The sequence below is a fragment of the Phyllostomus hastatus genome, unplaced genomic scaffold (assembly GCF_019186645.2).
Source record: "Phyllostomus hastatus isolate PE091 unplaced genomic scaffold, TTU_PhHast_1.1 phas_contig_86, whole genome shotgun sequence".
In the NCBI taxonomy this organism is placed as follows: Eukaryota; Metazoa; Chordata; class Mammalia; order Chiroptera; family Phyllostomidae; genus Phyllostomus; species Phyllostomus hastatus.
This window is the reverse complement of record NW_025333977.1, coordinates 48,858,011-48,878,634: the sequence shown is the minus strand read 5'-3', so window position 1 is coordinate 48,878,634 and position 20,624 is coordinate 48,858,011. Positions and strand designations below refer to the sequence as shown.

Sequence of the window (20,624 nt, the reverse complement as noted above, 5' to 3'; positions counted from 1 at the left end):
AGAATTTAAAGAACTCTAACCAATAACCTAGAACACTATTTAAAACAACCTCTCAGATTATTCAACATTAAATACCCCTTTTCATATGTTATTTTTTAATTCTAAGTAACTAGATAACTCAAATGAATCATGGCCCATAAACTGAAACTAACAACTATGGAGGTATTCCATGGAAGTTATGTTAGAGATAATACCTAACTGTATCATGACATTAAAAGAGGGACTTTATGAATGACAATCAAATACATATCACTCAAATAATGCCAGTTATGTTTTATATTAATGTCACATACATAAAATGTTATATAAATGAACACTAACTTTTCTCCGTTGCTCCAGGCAAACAAGGTCCCATCTTTACTAAAGGTATAGACTTTGCAATTTTTCCCAGATTCCCTGAAAGGGACAATAAAAAAAGTTTAAATTAATAAGCATTAATATTTTCCAAAAAATCTGGTTAAAAATTCACAATCTTACTACTTAACACCCAAGAACGTATATAAATTTTAGAAAATAATTCCAAAATGGTTCTGTCTACCCAAATACTTTATCTCTTAAAATGCAGAGTCAACAACCATTGTGAAGTAAGCTGGAAAGTGATTTTATACCAACAGCCAAGGTTAGGAAAGAAAAAAAGAGCCCTTTTGAGTGAATATCTAGTTTGTATGACAATCTAAAAACATAAGTGAATGCGGAAGTCAGCCCTGAAACTGAAAGTGCTACAGGGTGTGAAAAGGAGACTTTGGGAAGGATGTCCCAGACCACTTACATAAAATACAGCAGTGACTAGAATATTCTCAAGTGGCCAACAAGGATTTGAAGGATGAATACCTTCCATAAATTTCTCATGTGTAGAGACAGAAAGCATAATAGTAAGAGGATCTTCACATTAAATAAATGCAGATCCAGGATTCCATATAAAAACAAACTTGTGGAAATTAGACTTCTTGGCAATATTCTACCAAGTGACCCAAGCTCTGAAGTACTGTGTCTCTCAACTGCAGATGGCTCCTATGATTACATCTCCTAGTGACAATGAGGCGCAGAACTGAAATATGTATGTGTGTACATGTAGATGTCCATGTGTAGTCACAACATTAGGTCAGAACTTCATGGCTAATCAACACTGAATTATTAAGTAACAGTGCACTGAGAGCTAACCAGTACATCCCTTTTATACTGGTTACTATCTTTGCATTAATTCATCTGAAGATGACATATGTATTTCTGCAATCACACAACAGTAGCAGCTTATATTCAGTTTGTGGTTACCAAAATACTATTTTTTTCTTTCACAATAAACAGCTATGACCAAGACGTCCTCCATTCTATACTGTGAAACTCATTTCTGAATCTTAAGGCAAAACTTTACAATGATCATATTCAATTCCACTGAGGTTTAGGCTTATTATTCCAGCCTACTCAGATCTTTTTACATCTTGACTTTTCTGTTTAAAACACAGTTATTCCTTACAGCTTTATGGAATGTGTAAATTATAAAACATTGTTCTAAGCTATCATCTAAATTAAGTGTTTAAAATGCTGAATGAGCTCTGAACAAGACCCTGTCTCTCACCAATAATCTCTTCATGAAACTCAAATCAATTCACTAAATCAGCTGATTCCACAGCTCCTAACCACAGACAACTCTGCCATTACCATCACTCAACCAACAGACGTCATCATTTCTCAGATACTTTGCCAAAATCATGTGCATAGATTATTCTGTGTCTGGAAATTCTACTCAAAAAGGAAATGAGATAAGCTTAAAACAACTTTTTCTTAATAAGCTCATTTTGACTTCAATAATCACCCCTCATACCACGCTTGTAAATTGTCCTTTTAATAACTTCTTCTACAATTCTGTTTAAAGTTGAAGACAAGCTTACTACACTAGACTATAGTATTCAGAATTTAATTCTTTTCTTAATCTTGGCAATTGAGGAATTTTGTCTATTTCCTTCTGGAATAATCTTTTAAATAAAAAATTTCATATATATATATACAAAATAGAGAAAGAGTATGATAATGCACCAATGTACCTATCACCAAGCTTAAATAGTTATTAACTCATGGCGAATTTTGTTTAATTTAATGCCTACTTTTATATTTAATGCCAGAATATTATAAAGCAAAACCAGATCTCATATCGTTTTAGGTTATACTTCAGCATACATCTCTAACTGATGAGAATATTTTTAAAAGACATAATTACTACCATGCTACTTCATCTCACAAAATTAACAATAATTCCCTACTATTATTTAATACCCAGTACTTGGATACCCAGGGTTTTTTTTTAAAGTGCCTCAGGTCATTCTAATATGCAATCAAATTTGAGAATCATTCATCCAAAAGCTTGATTAAAACCAGGTTCTTTTAAAAAGGTTTTATTTATTTTCAGAGAGGGGGGAAGGGAGAGAGAAAAAGAGGGAGAGAAATATCAATGTGTGGTTGCCTCTCATGCGTCCCCTACTGGGGACCTGGCCTGCAACCCAGGCAAGTGCCCTGACTAGGAATCAAACTAGTGACCCTTTGGTTTGCAGGCCAGCACTCAATCCACTGAGCTACACCAGCCAGGGCAGGTTTTTTGTTTTGTTTTTCACCTTCATAGGAGGTAAGTACCATGTAGCTCCTATTACAACTCACCAGGAGACACATAATGTCTCCTTGTTCTACTCTTAGTGATGCTGAGATTGTACTGAATTCATTATGCACCTCCTCAGTTTCACATAACCCTTCCTGCTCCCAGGCATCAGCTTTTCAATGAAGAGACCTGGCTACTTCATCCCCTAACACCACTGTCATCTCATACTTTTCATAAGTGAGGGCCATATTTCAGCATGGCTTCTATTATGCCAACTGCAGTAGCAGAAAGAGGAGCTCTGGCATTCAGATTCAACCCTAACAGACCAAGAGAAGCAGTGGCTGCAGGTAAATTTCTTATCCTTCCTCTCCACAAGATTGTTTGGAGGCACAGTGGTTCCATATAGCCTCTCTAGAGACACTCTGCATGACCAAGCAACCTGGCTGCATTTTGGGAATCTGTGGTCAGCTCAGTACACCACATTATATTTGCTTTCACTTCTTTGGCTCATTCCCTTTCTTGATGCCTTGGACTGCAAAGCACAATGAAGTGCAGCACAAAAGCTCTGGAATGTATTCTTATTTTCTAGAGTAGTGCTTTTCAAACATTAATGTGCTTATAAATCACCTGAGGATCTAGTTAAAGTACAGATTCTGATTCAGTAAGCTGGGTAGGGACTAAGGTGTTACATTCTGCATTGGCTCAAGGTGACACTCACTTGGCTAGCCTTGGGCCTATGCCTCCATAACAAGATTCTAGAGAACTGGTTCTAATAAAAATTGATCAACAGTTTCAGATGATGTCAGCCTCATTAAAAAGTTCCCCATTAAGAGTTTATCCCAGTTTCAATGTTTTTTAATGATCATTTGTCTAGACCAGTGCTTCTCAAATTAGGGTCCCCAGACCTGCAGAATTAGCGTTACCTGGGAACCTGTTAAAAATTCAACTTCTTGGCTCCCACATCAGATTTAAATAAAAATATCTGGGGAGAGAACAGCAAATTACGTTTTAATATTCTCTTCAATGATTCTGATGTATGCTCAAGTTTGAGAACCACTGATACATGATTTCTTTAGAATTACAAAATAGTGATTATCTAACTCCATCATTCCTTCTGCATTAACTGGGTTTCTTCTATAAAGAGATTTTCCTCAACAATTGGTTACTTTGTCAACAATTTGGTTACTTTGAAAAAGTTTGTACAGGAAAGGCAAGATAAATGCTGATTCCTATTTATTCATTAATTTTCAAAATAATAAGCAAGTACCACATCAATCTTTAATGTTGACCAATAAGTTTGGAGAAAAGGGAATTATGAGGAAGTGTTTATATACTTGATTTGTCTTAATCCTTTTAGTCATTATTTGTCTTCAAGCTCAAACTTTCCCTTCTTAGGTTAGTGTGAATCCCTCCAAGCTGGCTCCTGTGATGCTTTAACAAAACCCCATTAGTCTTTTACAGCTTCTGTGCTTTTTGGCACTAGATGTCTCCAGCTCAACTTGCACATTTTCTGCCCTAGACCTGCAGTCAGCCCCTTCTCCAAGGAACTGATTCCTTTTAGTGAAGAACGGTGTTTAGAGATCACAGCCAGTGATGCAGGGGTGTTCGCTGCTACTGTGTTATCACTGCTTTTAGGCCTTTTTAATGGATACAACTAGGAAATACAAGTAATTTTATGAAAAAAAAAAATCATGTGGTCATATTGACATATGCAAGTCTACCCCTTCACTGTTATTATGAAAATCTTAGTTCTGAATAACACTGTTTTATTCTACAATAGATTTAAAATGATAGTATCAATTCTCTGTTAACAATAAAACTGTTGAATGCTTTTAAGAATTTTCAGGTCATTATATGGTTATCCTACCAACTTAATATAAAGCAAGATTTATTTGTTTCCACTTTAATTTTTTTAATTTAAAATAACATGGTCCAAAGACAAAACTATACATACCAAAATTCATTCACAGACACGTCCCCTGTGTCCTGTAACTCTCTTTCCCCAATATTCACTTTGATTCATTTTTGCTTAACCCATTCAATGTTTCTTCTTGAGAAAAATGTATCTATATCTACCTAGCTACATATTATGTATATATATTTTCTTCACTTTTTATACCTTATTCATTGTGTGATTTCATGAAAATTACTGGCAGTGGTTTGGCTATCATGTTTGTAAACTTTTCCTTATTCTCTAAGATATAATTCTTCTAAGCTAGTGGCTTAAACTCAATTACATTATTGTAATTACACTTTTTCTTTTGGGCATGCTTAGGCTATTCTTTTTTAATCTAAAGCTCCATTTTCTTGATAAAGTCTATGCAACTTCTTCCATTGTCTGTTAATATTATATAATATGTCCCAAGAAAGTAGTTGTTCTTTCTCTTTGTTTTTCAGAAAATAACAATGGCAAAAATAATTTAGAATCTTATATATTTCCCACTAACATCACTGAACAAAATAAATCATACCTTGGAAACACTGTACTTTCTGTAAAATGTGGCGGTCCATTCACCATGTACAGTCCTTCTGATCCTCGGACTAAAGAAACGAGATGGAAAGAACACAATGACTTTGTTAATAAATACTTAATCACCACAAATGTCTTAAATAACAAAAAGCTTTCAGTAAAAGTATCAATAACATCATTAAACAATTCCTAGAACTATAGAATGCTAGCATTAAAAGGACAATTTTCTTACCCTATTGCATAAAATCATGCAATTGCTGAGAATAAACAGGTAATGCAACAGAATGTGTGTCTGTCTCTCCCAAATCCCCTAGTGGAAACCCTAATCCCAATGTGATAGGCAAAGGTTGTGTGTGTGTGTGTGCTAAAAACTGTTGTTCAAGTAACAATTAAAAAAAATATATATATATATATGCACACAATAAAAAAAAGAAAGGTGGGGCCTTTGGGAGATAATTAGGTCACAAGGGTAGAGGTCTCAGAAATGGGGTTAGTGCCCTTATAAGAGCCCAGAGAGCTAGCTCTCTCTCTGCCATGTGAAGATACAGACAGAAGTTGGTAATCTACAACCTGTAAGAGGGTCCTCACCAGAACCAGACCATGCTGGACCCCTGATCTCAGAATTCCACCCTCTAAAACTGTAAGAAATAAATTTCTGTTGTTTATAAGCTACCTGGTCTGTGGTACTTGGTTACAGCAGTCCGAACTAAGAGAGGTAATGTCACTCTTATTTCTTTTCCTATAAAGAATATTCATTTAGTCTCTAAGGAGACTATTTCAATAAATCCACTTTTATCTATTTTATAAGAAATCTATGCATGTGCACTAAGATACAACATTCATACTCATATTCCTTCATTCAAATGAAAAAGAAGTGATCTTATTATTAGATTTTCACATTTTCAATCTCAATTTCAGAATGTGTGGATATTGGAAACAGAATTAGAAGCTGAATCTAAGTTCAATCTCCTCTGTATTAGCTTATTCTCTCAAGTAACTTTTAAAAATAAAAACTTGTAACTTTAATGTAGTTGTGTTGTAGTAGAAAGGACATAAATGCAGAGGCAGACTTCTGTTCCTACCTGGCTGTAGAGCCCTGGCTATATCACCACCTCTAAATCTGTTTCCTGCTTTGTAAGAATGAAAATATTAGAGTAGAGGGTGGCTGTGTGCTTTGTATAAAATAATAACAAAAATACAGTATATAGCCAAAGTTCTTAATATAAGGCATTACGAATATATTTATAATTTTTCAAACTGAGAGCAAGTGGGATTAGACACATTCATTTACAAAGTCCCCAATGATAGTAATATCTTAAAACACTGCATGAACAAAATTTAAGATTTAATAAGAACAAAAATCTATACAACTAGGTTATACTTTTGAAAATGGCTGAATTAGCAGCTTCTAAAGCTGAACTAAATTCATTCAATAGTCAACAAATGCTTATTGGGGGGTGGGATGGGGAGGGAACTACCTCCTAGCCCCTACGTTGAAATACTGGAGATACAGAGGGAGGAAAATCAGCCTTGTCCCTGACCCCATTAATCAAATAATTAGTCAAATATAAGGAATTCTAAAACTGTTTAGTGCTACAGAGGAAAGATATATGGGGCTAGTAGAGGAATAATAAAGAGTTTTGATTTAAAAATGGAAGGTTATGGAACATGTCCTAATTAAATAATTTATGTGCTGAGATCTGAAGGACCAACAGCAGTTAACAAGCAAAGAAAACAGCAACAAGTGCAAAAACTCCATGGCAAGAGAGATGAGGAAACATCAGAGGAATGGAAAAAAAGGCCTGTGTGGCTAGAAGGAGATGGAGCTGGAGAATAAAATGGGCTCACACCAAGCAGAATCTTGTGGCCAAAGTTAGGCAGTTGGTGTATAGTCTAAGAGTGGTAGGCAGCTTCAAGAGGATTGTAAGCAGATTTTTAAAACCAGACTTACATTTTGAAAAGGTCAGTTTAGAGAATAAACTGGAAGGGACTAAGAATGGATGTGAAGAGACTAATCAAGACAGTTCTATAGTGGCCCCATAGGAGAGATGAAGGAAACTTGGACTAGGGTGGAGTGATGGAAATGGAGAGCGAAGAAAGAGTGTTCAATTGACAGGACTTGGTGACTGAGTTACTATTTTATGAGCTAAAATTCTTGCTAGCAGTAATAGCTTAAGAGCTGAAAAGAAAAAGTTCTACTGAGGTCCATGACCACAATTACAATTGCTTCCTTTTCTGCCAGCTGTTCACAAATCTTCCACTCTTCTCTTGGCTACTGGAAAAACTGCAAAGTTGGTAGAGACAGACTGCTCTTGCCTCCAACTCTAATTAGTATTTCCTTTCCCTTCTCCAGGAACAGTTCTCAGATTCACTAATATTCTGCCTGAGAAGGAGCTCAATTTTCAGATATAGAAAGTAATGTAATTTATACTCCCAAAGTAATTAAAGTTAGAAGGAAAGTAAAAGAACCACTGATGAACAAGATAAAAATCTGTATCCTCATGCAGCTTACATTTTTGTAGAGATGGAAAATAAGTAAATACATAATTGAATTATGCGTTTCTCAGACATTTACAAATATATAACTGGAGATCATGTTTTCTGTTACCATATGCAGAGAACCGGACTGAGTTGCCAAACTGTTGTGGGTAGTTTACCCAGAAATAGAATGGAACTTAGCAAAATATACTACATATATCAAAATCTAAATTCCTTACACCACAGTCTACAAGGCTCTCTCTATATGACCTGGCCCTGCATAGCTCCACATGCTAGGAATTAAGGATTAAAAAATAATAATAATAATCCATCACTGCACTCAAGGTGATTTCAAAAGAGCTCAATCTTTTGCTACACCTTGAATGAAATATTAAATATATCTATTCTAAAAATCTAAAGACATTTAGAAAATGTTTTTCTAGAAGATTTAAATACTATGAAGTTCAATTCTTGCCCTGGCTGATGTGGCTCAGTGGATTAGGCGCCCATCTGTGAACCAAAGGGTTGCTGGTTCAATTCCCAGTAGGGGACATGCTCCCAGTAGAGGGCGCCCCAGAAGCAAGCACACATTGATGTTTCTATCCTCTTTCTCCATCCCTTCTCCTCTCTCTAAAAATAAAAATATATAATAAAAAGTTCAACTCTTTAGAATCAATATTCTCAATTGCTTCTTGACCTTTTGACTATTCTCTTACCACACAGATAATACAGTGCTACTTCTTATCACCAAATTAACCACATGCTGCAATACTGCATATGATAGTGTGATTTATAAGAGAACAGGCCATTCTTTTCTTAATACTGCAATTAAGGTTCTAACAAACACTTATTTGAGGGACTGATAAAAAGTAAGTTTCCTAAACTAGGGAGTTCAGTTACTAGATTTCACTTTAATCCTAGGTTATATAACATTTGTCAGCCTAATGAGGTCCCTCCCACAGCTGCAGTGGCAATGGAACACAGTGTGTGCTCTTTTAGAAATCACATGCACTCCTAGGAAAACAAAATGATATATCATCAGTGTAGCCCTGATGAAGCTGCAGTGTAATTAAAAAATGTGCTGTATGGTGATGCAATCAGTCCATGTTCTATTGATTTAACTGCAGGCCCAAGAATGTATGCTGGAGGTGACTGGCAAAAAAGAAAAAGAAAAAGAAAAAGAACAAAAGCTTTCCCCAACTCGGCTTCTAATGTTCTCTTGACACCTGTGACTAGTGGCCTTGGCCCTCATACTTGTTTTGCTGTTATCACTGACCACAATGCTTACTTGGGGAAAATTCCAAGTTTTTGTACATTATACTCAAGTGGCAGCTGTACCTCAGAACCCATTAAGATAGCCTTCTGGCCACAACAGTGGAAATTTTCAGGGTATTCAAAGTGACCCGTACAAAGCTTTCCTTTTCTAAATTTCTATTTCATACCTGCATTCCAAACTATGATAGGTCAAAGACCCCAAAGAAGTTGCTAGACTAAATGTTTGTGCACTCCACCCCTGAAGTCCGTATGTTGAAATTTAATCCCTAATGTGGCGAAATTTGGAGGTGAGACCTTTGCGAGGTAATATAAGTAAGTGCCCTTATAAAAGAGACTCTAGGGAGATCCCTGGCCCCTTCTGCCATGTGAGGACACAGAGTATGACAGCTATCTATGAAACAGGAAGCAGGTGTTCACTAGATACTGAACCTGAGTGACTTGACTTTGGAGTCTCTGGTCTCCAGAACTGTGAGAAATAAATTTCTATTGTTTATTAGCTACCCGGCCTGTGGTATTTGTTACAGAAGTCTGAACACACTGAGAAATAGGGAGGAAAACCCCATTTAACCCATACTCTTTCATGTAGATTGATTAACCCCAAACTTTACAAGGTAACACTTGACAGAAAAGTCAGGGGGAAAGTGTCAGGTCTTTCCCGCACAAGTAGCATTCAGTCTCACGTGGTTTTTTTCAATGCCTGGTTTTAATGTGTCTGCAGAAGTGAAAATCTTATCAAATTAATCAACTCCTTTTCAACACGCACATGCTTGCATTCTACATAAATACCCCTTTAAAAACAAAAATCCAAAGGTTACATATGCCATGATTCTATTTATATAACACTCTTGAAATAATAAAATTATCGTGATAGAGAACAAATCAGTGGTTGCCAAGGGTTAGAGTTGGAATGAAGTGCTATATAAAAGGTTAGTATCTTCTTTGGTGATGGAGCAGTTCTATATTCCAACAGTGGCAAATACATGAATAATTTTCTTAGACTACACACACAAACTGGCAAAATACAAAGAACTGTAATTTAGTAAATACTACTGTACTAGCGTCAATTTCTTGGTTTTGATAACGTACTATGGTTTTATAAGATGTCATCAGGGAAAGCTAGGTGAAGGGTCCATGGAAACTCTCTTTACTGTTTTGGTAACTTCTTATAGTCTTAAATTATGACTATCAAAATAAAGGGCTTTAAAAAGCCTATCATTTTTGGTAATGCTTTGCTCAAAATACAGCAAAAAATTAAACTAATGAAAAGTTTTTCAAAATTTCTCAAAAATGTTACATTAAAATCAAAAGTTAAATAAACCAAGATTTTTATATTAAGGTAAAAAACGTATTCCACAAGACAAAAGTACCCATTAAATTAGACAACCTTCTTTGCACATGATGTTTTACAATAGATAGGTCTATTTTAGGAGAATTATAAATTGAATTCATCATAAAAATCATAGAGTCATTACAGTTTTGTTCATACATATAAACCATTATTTAAAACAAATATTTTACTTCAAACCTCCCTTCATAGAAGCATAACTACAAGAAAGTGCTACAAGACATTTTAGTACTGCTAAAGATACTTTACTGGGTTTAATCATTATGAGCAAATTTTTATACAAATTTGAATAAACATATACAGTTTATTGGAAGAAACACAAAATCAGGTTAATAACAGAATACAAACTATATTACAAGGTAATAAAAGCAAAAATAAATATAAACTCAAAACAAACTTTTAAAAAAGTTGTCATTGTTGTTCAAGTAGTTTTTTGCCTTTTACCCCCATCCCAGCCCACCTCGCAGCACTCCCCACCTCCCTCCTGTTTCACCCTCCCTTGTTATTATCCATGTGTCCTTTATACTTGTTCCTGTAAACCCTTCCCCTTTTCCCCTGAAATTCCTCCCCCCTTCCCTCTGGTCACTGTCAGCCTATTCCCTATTTCAGTGTCTTTGGTTATATTTTGCTTGTTTGTTTGTTTTATTGTTTAGGTTCCTGTAAAGATGAGATCATATGGTATTTGTCTTTTACTGCCTGACTTATTTTGCTTAGTATAATGCTTTCCAGTTCCATCCATGCCATCGAAAAGGGTAGGAGCTTCTTCTTTCTTTCTGCTGCATAGAATTCCATTGTGTAAATGTACCATAGTTTTTTGATCCATTCATTTACTGATGGGCACCTAGGCTGCTTCCAGCACTTGGCTATTGTAAATTGTGCTGCTATGAACATTGGGGTGCATAGGTTCTTTTGGATTGGTGTTTCAGGGTTCTTAGGATATAGTCCCAGCAGTGGAATTGCCAGGTCAAAAGGCAGATCCATTTTTAGTTTTCTTAGAAAATTCCGTACTGTTTTCCATAGTGGATGTACCAGTCTGCAGTCCCACCAACAGTGCACTAGAGTTCCCCTTTACTCTACAACCTCTCCAACACTTGTTGTTTGGTGCTTTGTTTATGATGGCCATTCTGACTGGAGTGAAATGGTGTCTCATTGTGGTTTTAATTTGCATCTCTCTGATAGCTAGTGATATTGAGCATCTTTTCATGTATCTCTGGATCCTCTGTATGTCCTCCTTGGAGAAGTGTTTGTTCAAGCCTTTTGTCCATTTTTTAATTGGGTGGCTTGTCTTAGAGTGGAGTCGTGTAAGTTCTTTATATATTTTGGAGATTAAACCCTTGTCTGAGGTATCATTTGCAAATACATTTTCCCATATGGTTGATTCTCTTTTTACTTTAATACTGTTTTCTTTAGCCATGAGGCTTTTTATTTTGATGAGATCCCATTTGTTTATTCTATTTGTTTGTTTAGTCTATTTGACATGTCAGTGAAAATGTTGCTGCGTGTAATATGAGATTTTCCTGCCTATGTTCTACTCTAGAACTTTAATAGTGTCACGACTTATATTTAAATCTTTTACCCACCTTGAATTTATTTTTGTGTATGGTGTAAGTTGGTGCTTGAGTTTCATTTTTTTGCAAAAAAACTCTTCAATAATTGAAACAATTTTTTTCTACAGAGGGCTTTCTAATGAGGAATTACTTTTAATTGAAAGTGACTGAATGTGAAACAGTGAATAGAATGTGGAGCTAGCTTAATAGTGTATTGAGACTTGATATGATTTTGTTTTTAATAATTTCCCTTTTTTCATCAAAAGGGGATCTGGCAATATGTTCTATTATAAAGAAAAATCCAGGATGCAAACAGTTCTTTTCACTAAAGCAACCAGTGCCAATTTCACACAAAGTAACTTTTTAAAAACAATAATTATATTCAGTAGTGTACATACATAATGTATTTTTTAAACTTACAGTCCTTTCCAGGCACCCAGGTATAATTTATTATTCTAGGCCTGAGTTAATACGAGTACGAGGAAACTACTGGGCTTCAACAAACAAGGGCCCTATGCCAGGGATATGGTGGTTATTATAATGATACTCTTTCTGAACTTTACATCCGCTGAAGTATGTGTGAACTTAGGAAAACGACTCAAATTTTAATAAATTATCTCAATGGCCTCATCTAGGCAAGCTGATCAGACAATGTGGGTTACATGTTAAGGCTGTTGTTTTACATGCCTAGCATCCAGGCTCCACTTTAGGAGATTCTAATTTTCTTTTGGAAAGTATTCAGGGATGAGAATCTAATTTAGTCCTGGTGATAAGATTAACAATCAAGTGATTCAAAGATGAGCAAGAGCTAAGCCAAGCTAAAGACAGCCAGCCTTGTAACTAGCAAAAATGTGTCCTTTCCTTAGGGGCTGCTTAACTTGGTTGAATGTAAACCTGGACCGCCCAAGTAGAATGTGAGCCCAAGAATGAATTTAATTGAGAAGAAATCAAGAGCACAGGGATAAAGATTTTTGGAGTCATGCAAATACCTAGATGTGGCAATATCAAAGTTTTATGGTTACATAAAGTTTTCTTCAAAAAAATCTCCTTTTCACATTCTTTGGCTTTTTGCCATTTCCAGGTAAAAGTCGTGACTAATAAAATCTACTGGATAATCTCCAAATTGTTCATAACTCCAAATCCCACGAGTCTAAGTTTTAAAAATTCTTAAGTAAAAGAACCTATTGTTAACTAAAATATCTATTCTAAAAATGTTTAAAAGATTAATCATGTGGGCAAAAAAGGTGGGGATTCTATGGAAAGTATCTGTACAGGGTGATTAGTTCATAAATCTGTAAGTGGGTAGGTCACAGTGGGCAGACACATCCCAGGCATATCACTTTTTAGTAAAAGGTTTCTTTGCCCTAAGCAAGCCCTGTCCATTGTTTTTGTGCATCTAGGTTAACACACCTTTGAAATAGCACCCTTAAAAGAGCTCATAATCTTGTTAACAATCCTATAATCCAATCCCCACCTTCATATAATCTTTTGTAAGCTCCCTCCTTACTTTCAAGTGAAAAAGAAGCTGCAAAACTTACCCCATATTTTGCCGCATATAATGTGCTCCCATGTATAATGTGCACCCACATTTTTGGTCCAAACTTTCAGGAAAAAAAAATCCTGTTTTAATTTTTTAACTCAATTTTTTACTTATTTATATTTAGAAACAAAACTGATTATTGTATTCCGGGGTATTATTTGGCATATGGATTATTGTTATTGCTTTCTAGAGTTACACTTTTAATGCATAAGCATAAGTAAAAGAAATAAAAACATTTATTTAGATACGGAATCAGTACTACCCATGTGCAATTTACATCCTTAGTTTTCCCTCAAAAATTTGGGCAAAAAAGTGCATTATACATGGCAAAATACGGTATTCTCTGGAGCATATGAGATCTTGTTCCCCTGTATATGAGATCAGTTTGGCTCAAACTCTTAAAAAAATTCTCTACAGGTTTTGACATTTCTTATGTCAACAATCAGTATGTTCTAGTGGGAAAAGGAAAAAAAAGAACGATGAAGTGGAATGACCGAATATAATGACTCAACCAATTTTCCATGCGACTCTGACCACTTAATCTCTCTGGGCCTCCATGAATATGAGAATATGATAGGTAAATTGACTAGATAACCTTTAAATTTATACAAAGTCCCTTATTTTAAGCACTGTAAGAAAACTGTCATTCTTGGTTAATTTGACTATAAACGAAGTGGTTATTTTTCATTAATTTATTTCTCCATTAAACATTTAAATTATCTATTGTTTACCAAGCACAGTAGCTGGTACTAAACTGACAGGAAGGAGTAAGACTATTCCTCTGCAATCGAGGAGTTCACAGTCTAGCAGGGAACAAAAGCATCTAACTAGATAGATAATTGTCAAATGTGTAAGTGAGAAAAAAAATTCAAGTATATATGAGATACAAAAATAGCCCTGGGGAGTGACTACCTGGGAAGGGGAAGGAAAGACTTCACAAAGCAATTATGTCTGAAATGAATTTTTAAAAAATAAGAAGATGCTAGCCAAATAAAGAAAAATAGGAAAGTCCTAGACTGAAGACATAGGTTTTTTCAAGGGAATTATAAGCAGTTCAATATAGATGTAACACAAAATAGGATAGAATGACAAGGAAATGAACGTCAAGAGCTATTCACGTGTAACAGTGGAAGAATGTAACACTGGGAAATTCTAACCCACCCACCATTCTTTCACATTGTTTCTGTAAATGCTAACTCTGAATAATATGTTGCTTGTAGATTAAAAACTTGTTTGTATAAGAATCCTAGGAACTAACTTCAAAATATACAGATTCTGATGTTCAGGCATTCTAGCTCCAGATTTGCTGACCTTCAATGGTGGAACCAGGATAACAAGAATGCAGGATGACTAAACCAGGATGCTGTACACCAGACCATCACTGGCCTTATCAGAATGGACTGTGTTTGTCTGCATGAAGAGAACTTTTCAACCCCCTTCCTTGATCTCTTTATTCTGTTCCCCTCTCCCTCATTACAAAAAATTCTGCCTCCACTGAGAGGAGGAGATGGGCTTTGCAACACGAGTCCCCCATCTTCCAGGTCGCTGGCACCTGAAAATAATGTACTTTCATTTACATCAGCACCTAGCTCTCAAATATTGGCTTTCATAGTGGCAGGCAGCAGGACCTGCATTTGGTTACAGAAGGATTGTAAAGGATTCACATGCTATGCTCAACAGGATGAAATTTACCTTGTAAGCAGTGAGGAGCCACTGCTCAGATTCTGAAAGGGGAGAAAATGATCAGATTTTAAAATGTACTAATTTTTAAAATTAGATTTCAAATAAGCATTTAGTATTGTCACATTGTGAACAGCATACAAGCTACCTTTATAAAGCTAGGGAAAAAAATTCATTCGATTATATATTTATGCCTGCCTGGCATAACAGTATCTGCCTGGCATATTATCTAACAAATAGTCAATATTTGATAAATGTTCCATGAAAAACTATGGTAGAGAGACTGAATGTCAGTGGCATAAGAGTAATAACAAAGATATTAAAATGTAGAATGGCAAAAAGTGCAAAAGCTAAAAAGTTTCCTTGCAAGTCTCAGGGAGAAATCATACTTTTCCACAAATTAAACAATGTGTCTTTCTCAAAGCCTTCGTTTCCCTTCCAACTCCCAACTCCTTACTTGATATTCACATGACACTCCCAGCTATTACTCTAGTCCAGAGTCTTCCCTGACTTTGTCCAAGACTAAGTTTATTATCTTCCCCAGCATTATAAACACTGCCTTAGTTTCAAATCTCAGGAATCCTCTAATACTCTAACTCTAAAATACACATGACCATTTCAACATCAAACATTTTTAGGATTATCTCTATAATGCTCAATGCTACCTACCATCCCAGACCACAGTTTCATCCCTTGAAACATGCACTGCCACAGCTCCATTCTTTCAAGTCACTCCTACAAATTTCATTAAAGCATGGAGTACAAAACTTGGTATTACATAAATTCACGTGTTTTTAATGACTGGTCACTTTTATGAGTCACATGTTTATATTTTCCCTCTTACAGAATTAAGTGATTTCACATTGCCAACAGATAAAGGTTCGTGGAAACCCATGGTAACAAACTGACCTAGCACTTTATGATATCTCCCTTCCTCTATTCCTGTAGAACTTGAAGCGGCAGCGAAGAGGGCTGAATGAGCACAAGGGAGGGGAATGCACTAGCCCAGAGGCAAGGGACCTCACTTCAGAATGCCATACTACACTAAAAAACCCAAAAGGCCCTCAGGTTTTTCCGCAAGCCACAAGAAAAGACCAATCAGACTCCATGGCTTCTCGGGTACTCCGCAAGGACTGAGACAAAAAGAAACTGTTTTAAAAAGGCAGTCCCTGGCTCGTTCGGAACTCACCTGTTAGTAGCGGCGTGGACGGCGCCATTTCGTCCCGGAAAAAGAAACCCAGGAGCTCGGGTCAGAGTTCAAGAGGGCCAACCCGGCCCCTACACGTCTACTCAGGCGTGGAGACGGCAACTCGGTATTTCCGGGGTCACCAACTTCGGGGCCAATTCACTTCCGTTTGGAGCCAGCAACAGAAAAGGATTCCCAACGCGCAAGCGCAGCTCTGGGCCACACGACAGAATTTGGGAGGGTTGGGTTAGGGTTGGGCTAGGGCCCCTAAACCTGCTGTGGTCTTCTCTCATCCCGTTCTTCAGCAGGCGGAGCCCGCACTTCCGTGGGGCGGAGTTCGCCCAGTGCTGACGTTGGCAGCCGAACCTGAAGTAGTTCGAGCAGACGAACTGAGCGATCCTCTTGTTGCTTTTCCTTCCTCTTTCAGTCCACGCTCCCGGCGGCGGCAGGGCGAGCCTATCCCGTCGGCCTGCTGTCCTCCCGCGCGCCCTCCACGCTGAGCTGGTCAGCCCGGAGTTCCTCAGTCGGCGGCCCACGCCCCGCTAGCGCTCAGCGCCCGCGCTCAGGCCCTGTGTACGGAGCTAGTGCCTGGCCTGAGAACCTCTTCGTTCCGGCGGCGGCTCGGGCACCGGGAGCGGAGTGTCGCAGCGGCCCGAGGGGAGGCGAGCGAATCTGAGGGGTGGTTTGGGCAGGTGGTGGCGCCGCGAAGATGGTCGCCAAGCAGCGGATCCGTATGGCTAACGAGAAGCACAGCAAGAACATCACCCAGCGCGGCAACGTCGCCAAGACCTCGGTAAGGGAAGAGCGGCGCGCCTCGGATCTGCAGCCGGAGCTGAGGCCCTAGCATAGGGCCGCATCGAGTTTTCCCCAGACCCGGCCGACTGTGGGGGTCCGAGGCCGCGATCTGGACTCTTAAATTGGGGGAGGTGGGTGCTGGAGATGGGCGGCTTGGGAACGGAGGGGACACCTGGCGTGGAGTGCAAGCTGTGGGAGCCCTGGGTCGGAATGGCATTTGAAACGGTGGGTTTTCCTTTTTGCAGAGAAATGCTCCTGAAGAGAAGGCATCTGTAGGACCTTGGTTATTGGCTCTCTTCATTTTTGTTGTTTGTGGTTCTGGTAAGTGTTTGGGGGGCTACCATTGGGCTGGATGTTAGAGGACGGGTTTGGGATGACGTGGTGACCTATCAGTGGTGAATCTTAACCGCGTAGTTCTCAACCCACCTGCCGCGAGCTCCACATCATTCTATTTCATTTGAACTAATTTACTTGTCCCACATATGCACAGAGGGTGGTGCTCCAGAAACTTCTTTCAGCTTGATTTGTGCTCACAGGATATCAGAAAAGGAGGTCAGGTCCTTAGCAATGATCAAGTTGGAAGTTTAGACCAAAATAAACGAAAACGTGTCCCAGAAGGAGATAAAAGGTTTTGCAATCCTATTATCAGTACCTTTGCAAAACCGAAACTTTTGAACGTTATGTACATATGGATGTTCGAGCTTAGTTTAACATGTCCCAGAATCTAACATCTTTATGTCAAGTCTGGGTATGTTTTACAGGATAAAGCTAGTGCAAAGAATTGATTCACTGTAGAGAAACGTGGCAATTTAATATGTGACAAATGGTTTTAGATTAATAAAAGAAACGTTTGACATATGGTAGGAAAAATTCATTATCAGGGCAGCCTGCTGTTAGAGTAATAGATTCTTGCCTCTGCAAATAGATTACAGAATGTTTTTCCTCTTGTAATTTAAAAGCTGTTGATACTAAGGTACATGTTTCTGTTTTCACATCTGGCATTATAAAGTTATTTGAGGTTTCTTTTTTTCACTTTGCCTTTTTCCTAAATTTACCAACTGGAAGTTTTCCTGATAAATGGCCAAGAGCCAAGCAATTTATATAACCTGAAGATTATTGAATTTCAGCTTTGTGAGAATAAGGAAACATACATGTATTATAGGCCAGGCCTTTAGAGGACACAATATTTAGCAATAAACCAAAGTAATTCCATGCTTGAAAAACCTGTTTGTTTTGGTACTTTAAGTTCTTTCTGAAGTGATTTCTTATTTTCAAATTCTCTTGGACATTTAGATATAAAACTCAGAAGCTGAGATTTTTAAAAATAGCTTATGGGCATTTAATTATTTTATTAAGGTAGGCCTGTCTTCAATTTCTTACTACAGTGAAGTTACATAGCCTTTGCAAATAATTGTTTAAGGGTACTCGGGCTCAAAATGTCTTAATAAATATCTGCCACTTGCCAGACTTATTTATTCAAAGCATGTTTTAATATTTGCTCTTTCTCTTTACAGCAATTTTCCAGATTATTCAAAGTATCAGGATGGGCATGTGAAGTCACTGACCTTAAGATGTTTCCATTCTCCTGTGAATTTTAACTTGAACTCATTCCCAGTGTTTGATGCCCCGGTTAAAAACAATTCAGTAAATCATCCTGCCTCAGAATGACTTTTCATATCATCATTCATGTGTCATTCCAAGGTTTCTTCATGAGTCATTCCAAGTTTTCTGGTCCATACCACAGTGCCTTGCAAAAGCACCACATGAATAAAGCAATAAAATTTGATTGTTAAGCTATAGTAGTGGACCCTACTTATTCAGTCATTTAAGAGTAAGTTTTTTAATATGGTTATTAAAATGGTATATAGCATCAGTAATTAGATTAAGTCTGTGTAGACAGGGTCTAGTTTTTATTTTTAATGCTAACATGTAAATGAAATTAGCTTAATTTAAAATTCGGAATCTTATGGTTTTCTATAGTTAGGCACTTTATTACAATACTTTGAATTGAAAGCACACTCCCAATAGGGTCATGTAACTGTCCTGTAATAAGGTGCTTATAAATGGAACAGCTATACAGTTAGTCTAAAAATCCCACAATCTTCAGCACCTAGAAAATTTTAAAAGCTTCTAAATGTCTAATGTAAAGGGAGATGCTTATAGCCATGTTTATTTTAACAATATTTCTATCACACTACCTTGGATTTTGCATGAGTGAATATACTAATCTAAGCTGCCATAAGAAAACTTGGTTAAGCATTTTTTAACTTAATCAGTCATTTCAGTTTCACTAAAAGATATCATGGTGGAGTAAAGTCAGGGAAGGTTTGTTTATGTCACATTGATTTCATCAGAATTACTTTAATATATCAAAGGGGTCTACTATGCTAGATAACATTTTAGGGGAAAATACTACTAAAAATCGATGCCTCCACAGGATGTACTGTTGAGTCCAGTGTGCCGTAAGACATCTTAGCATGTTGAAAGCACTTTTAACATCAAAAAGGCACATCAACTAAAGAGTTACACTTAGTTTGGAAATGTTTTTCTAGGTTTATGATTAAAATTCCATTAGGGTTCTAGGTACATCCAACTAAAGTATTATCTGGAATTAAGTGGATTTACTGATAAGGATCTTTGGTCTTCCCTTTGTTGTATGGTTTTATGGGTTGTGATCACATTCTTTACTGTTGGTAAGGGTGAGTGAGAAAGGCAGATTTGGGGTGTTCTGGTTCTGATGGAAACTGCAAGTATTGGCTATTTAAATACTTAGCCATAACTTAATTAAAAAAGCCTGAGAGGTGTCTATGTATTAATGAATTGGAAAGAAAGCTGCTTGTTTGCTTTAATTGCCTCAGGATATTTCTTTTAAAATAAGCTGTTTTAAGAGGAACAGAAGGGAAATCTGCTACATAGTCCATACACAGTGTGAACCTCAGAGAGCTTCTGATGGCCCGAAGTATGGGGAGGAGAGAGAGGGGGGTGGTTAAGGACTGTCAGGAATTGGCCTACCCTAGAACAGGAAAGGAATCAGCTGACCTGGGGCCAGCAGGTTTTTATCTTCATTGTTACTTGCCTTTCTCACGCAGGAAATCAACCCCTATACTTGTTTCCCTCTTTGAAACAAGTGTCTTGGTTAACTAATTCTATTTTATCGTAACTTTAAAAATGAAAGTTATTGTTCTAAATTCATAGCAGGTGCCTTATTCTTTGCTTTGAGTCAAACCATTCCATATCAGAATTTCCCTTGGTGTACTATAAATAATTGACTTTAAGGTGTTGGTTTTTTTAAAAATGTACAATGTCTTTATTAACTTGATTGTTAAATTGCTGTAGCTAGCAATCATTTTACATATGTAAAGTTGCATTCCCTTTGTATTTCACGTGTAATTTTTCAATTGAGTGCATTTTATATTAAGGATGGATTATGCATGTTTGGATCAATGAAAACTATGTCTTACTTGATTTATTCCTTAAAAATAAAGTTCCCTGATTATTTGATGCCTTCTAAAAGAAAATGACTTTACAGACTTCTTATCTGAGTATACTTGTTACAGTTAATAGTATTATATTGTACTTGGGATAAAATAAATAGGACCCAGATGCACAGATTTAAGGTTTATAAATGGGAATGGGTAGTGAGAAAAGTATGTAAAAGCACAATGAATTAAATACTTCCCCACCTAGGATTTACCCTAATCTCATTTGTTTCTGAGTCCGG

General features: G+C 37.0%; 2 protein-coding genes across 3 annotated transcripts in view; one reads left to right on the top strand and one right to left on the bottom strand.

Annotated features, from left to right (window-relative positions):
- Positions 1–16,285, bottom strand: part of EIF2A (eukaryotic translation initiation factor 2A) — a 44,714-nt gene extending 28,429 nt beyond the window's left edge. Inside the window, exons 1-3 of one of the 2 annotated variants that reach the window (XM_045850865.1) lie at positions 16,112–16,285; positions 5,059–5,128; positions 322–396 (exon numbers count right to left, since the gene is read on the bottom strand). In XM_045850865.1, coding sequence (XP_045706821.1) covers positions 322–396; positions 5,059–5,128; positions 16,112–16,139 — 173 coding nt within the window. In that variant the 5' untranslated portion in view covers positions 16,140–16,285. The remainder of the gene's footprint in view (positions 1–321; positions 397–5,058; positions 5,129–16,111) is intronic. The other variant, XM_045850866.1, reaches the window with a different exon arrangement.
- A 235-nt stretch (positions 16,286–16,520) lies between these two features.
- On the top strand, positions 16,521–20,421 carry SERP1 (stress associated endoplasmic reticulum protein 1). The gene is made up of 3 exons (XM_045850867.1): positions 16,521–16,901; positions 17,149–17,224; positions 18,418–20,421. The coding sequence occupies exons 1-3, from the start codon at positions 16,818–16,820 to the stop codon at positions 18,456–18,458; spliced, it is 201 nt and encodes a 66-aa protein (XP_045706823.1). The 5' UTR covers positions 16,521–16,817; the 3' UTR covers positions 18,459–20,421.
- The last annotated feature ends 203 nt before the right edge of the window (positions 20,422–20,624 follow it).

What these genes read in the sequence shown, in the direction of transcription:
- SERP1 (XM_045850867.1), top strand. Translation starts at nt 16,818, where the DNA reads ATGGTCGCCAAGCAGCGGATCCGTATGGCTAACGAGAAGCACAGCAAG. An exon ending in GCAACGTCGCCAAGACCTCG is followed by an intron (nt 16,902 to 17,148) that starts GTAAGGGAAGAG and finishes TCCTTTTTGCAG; the next exon opens with AGAAATGCTCCTGAAGAGAA. An exon ending in TTTTGTTGTTTGTGGTTCTG is followed by an intron (nt 17,225 to 18,417) that starts GTAAGTGTTTGG and finishes TTCTCTTTACAG; the next exon opens with CAATTTTCCAGATTATTCAA.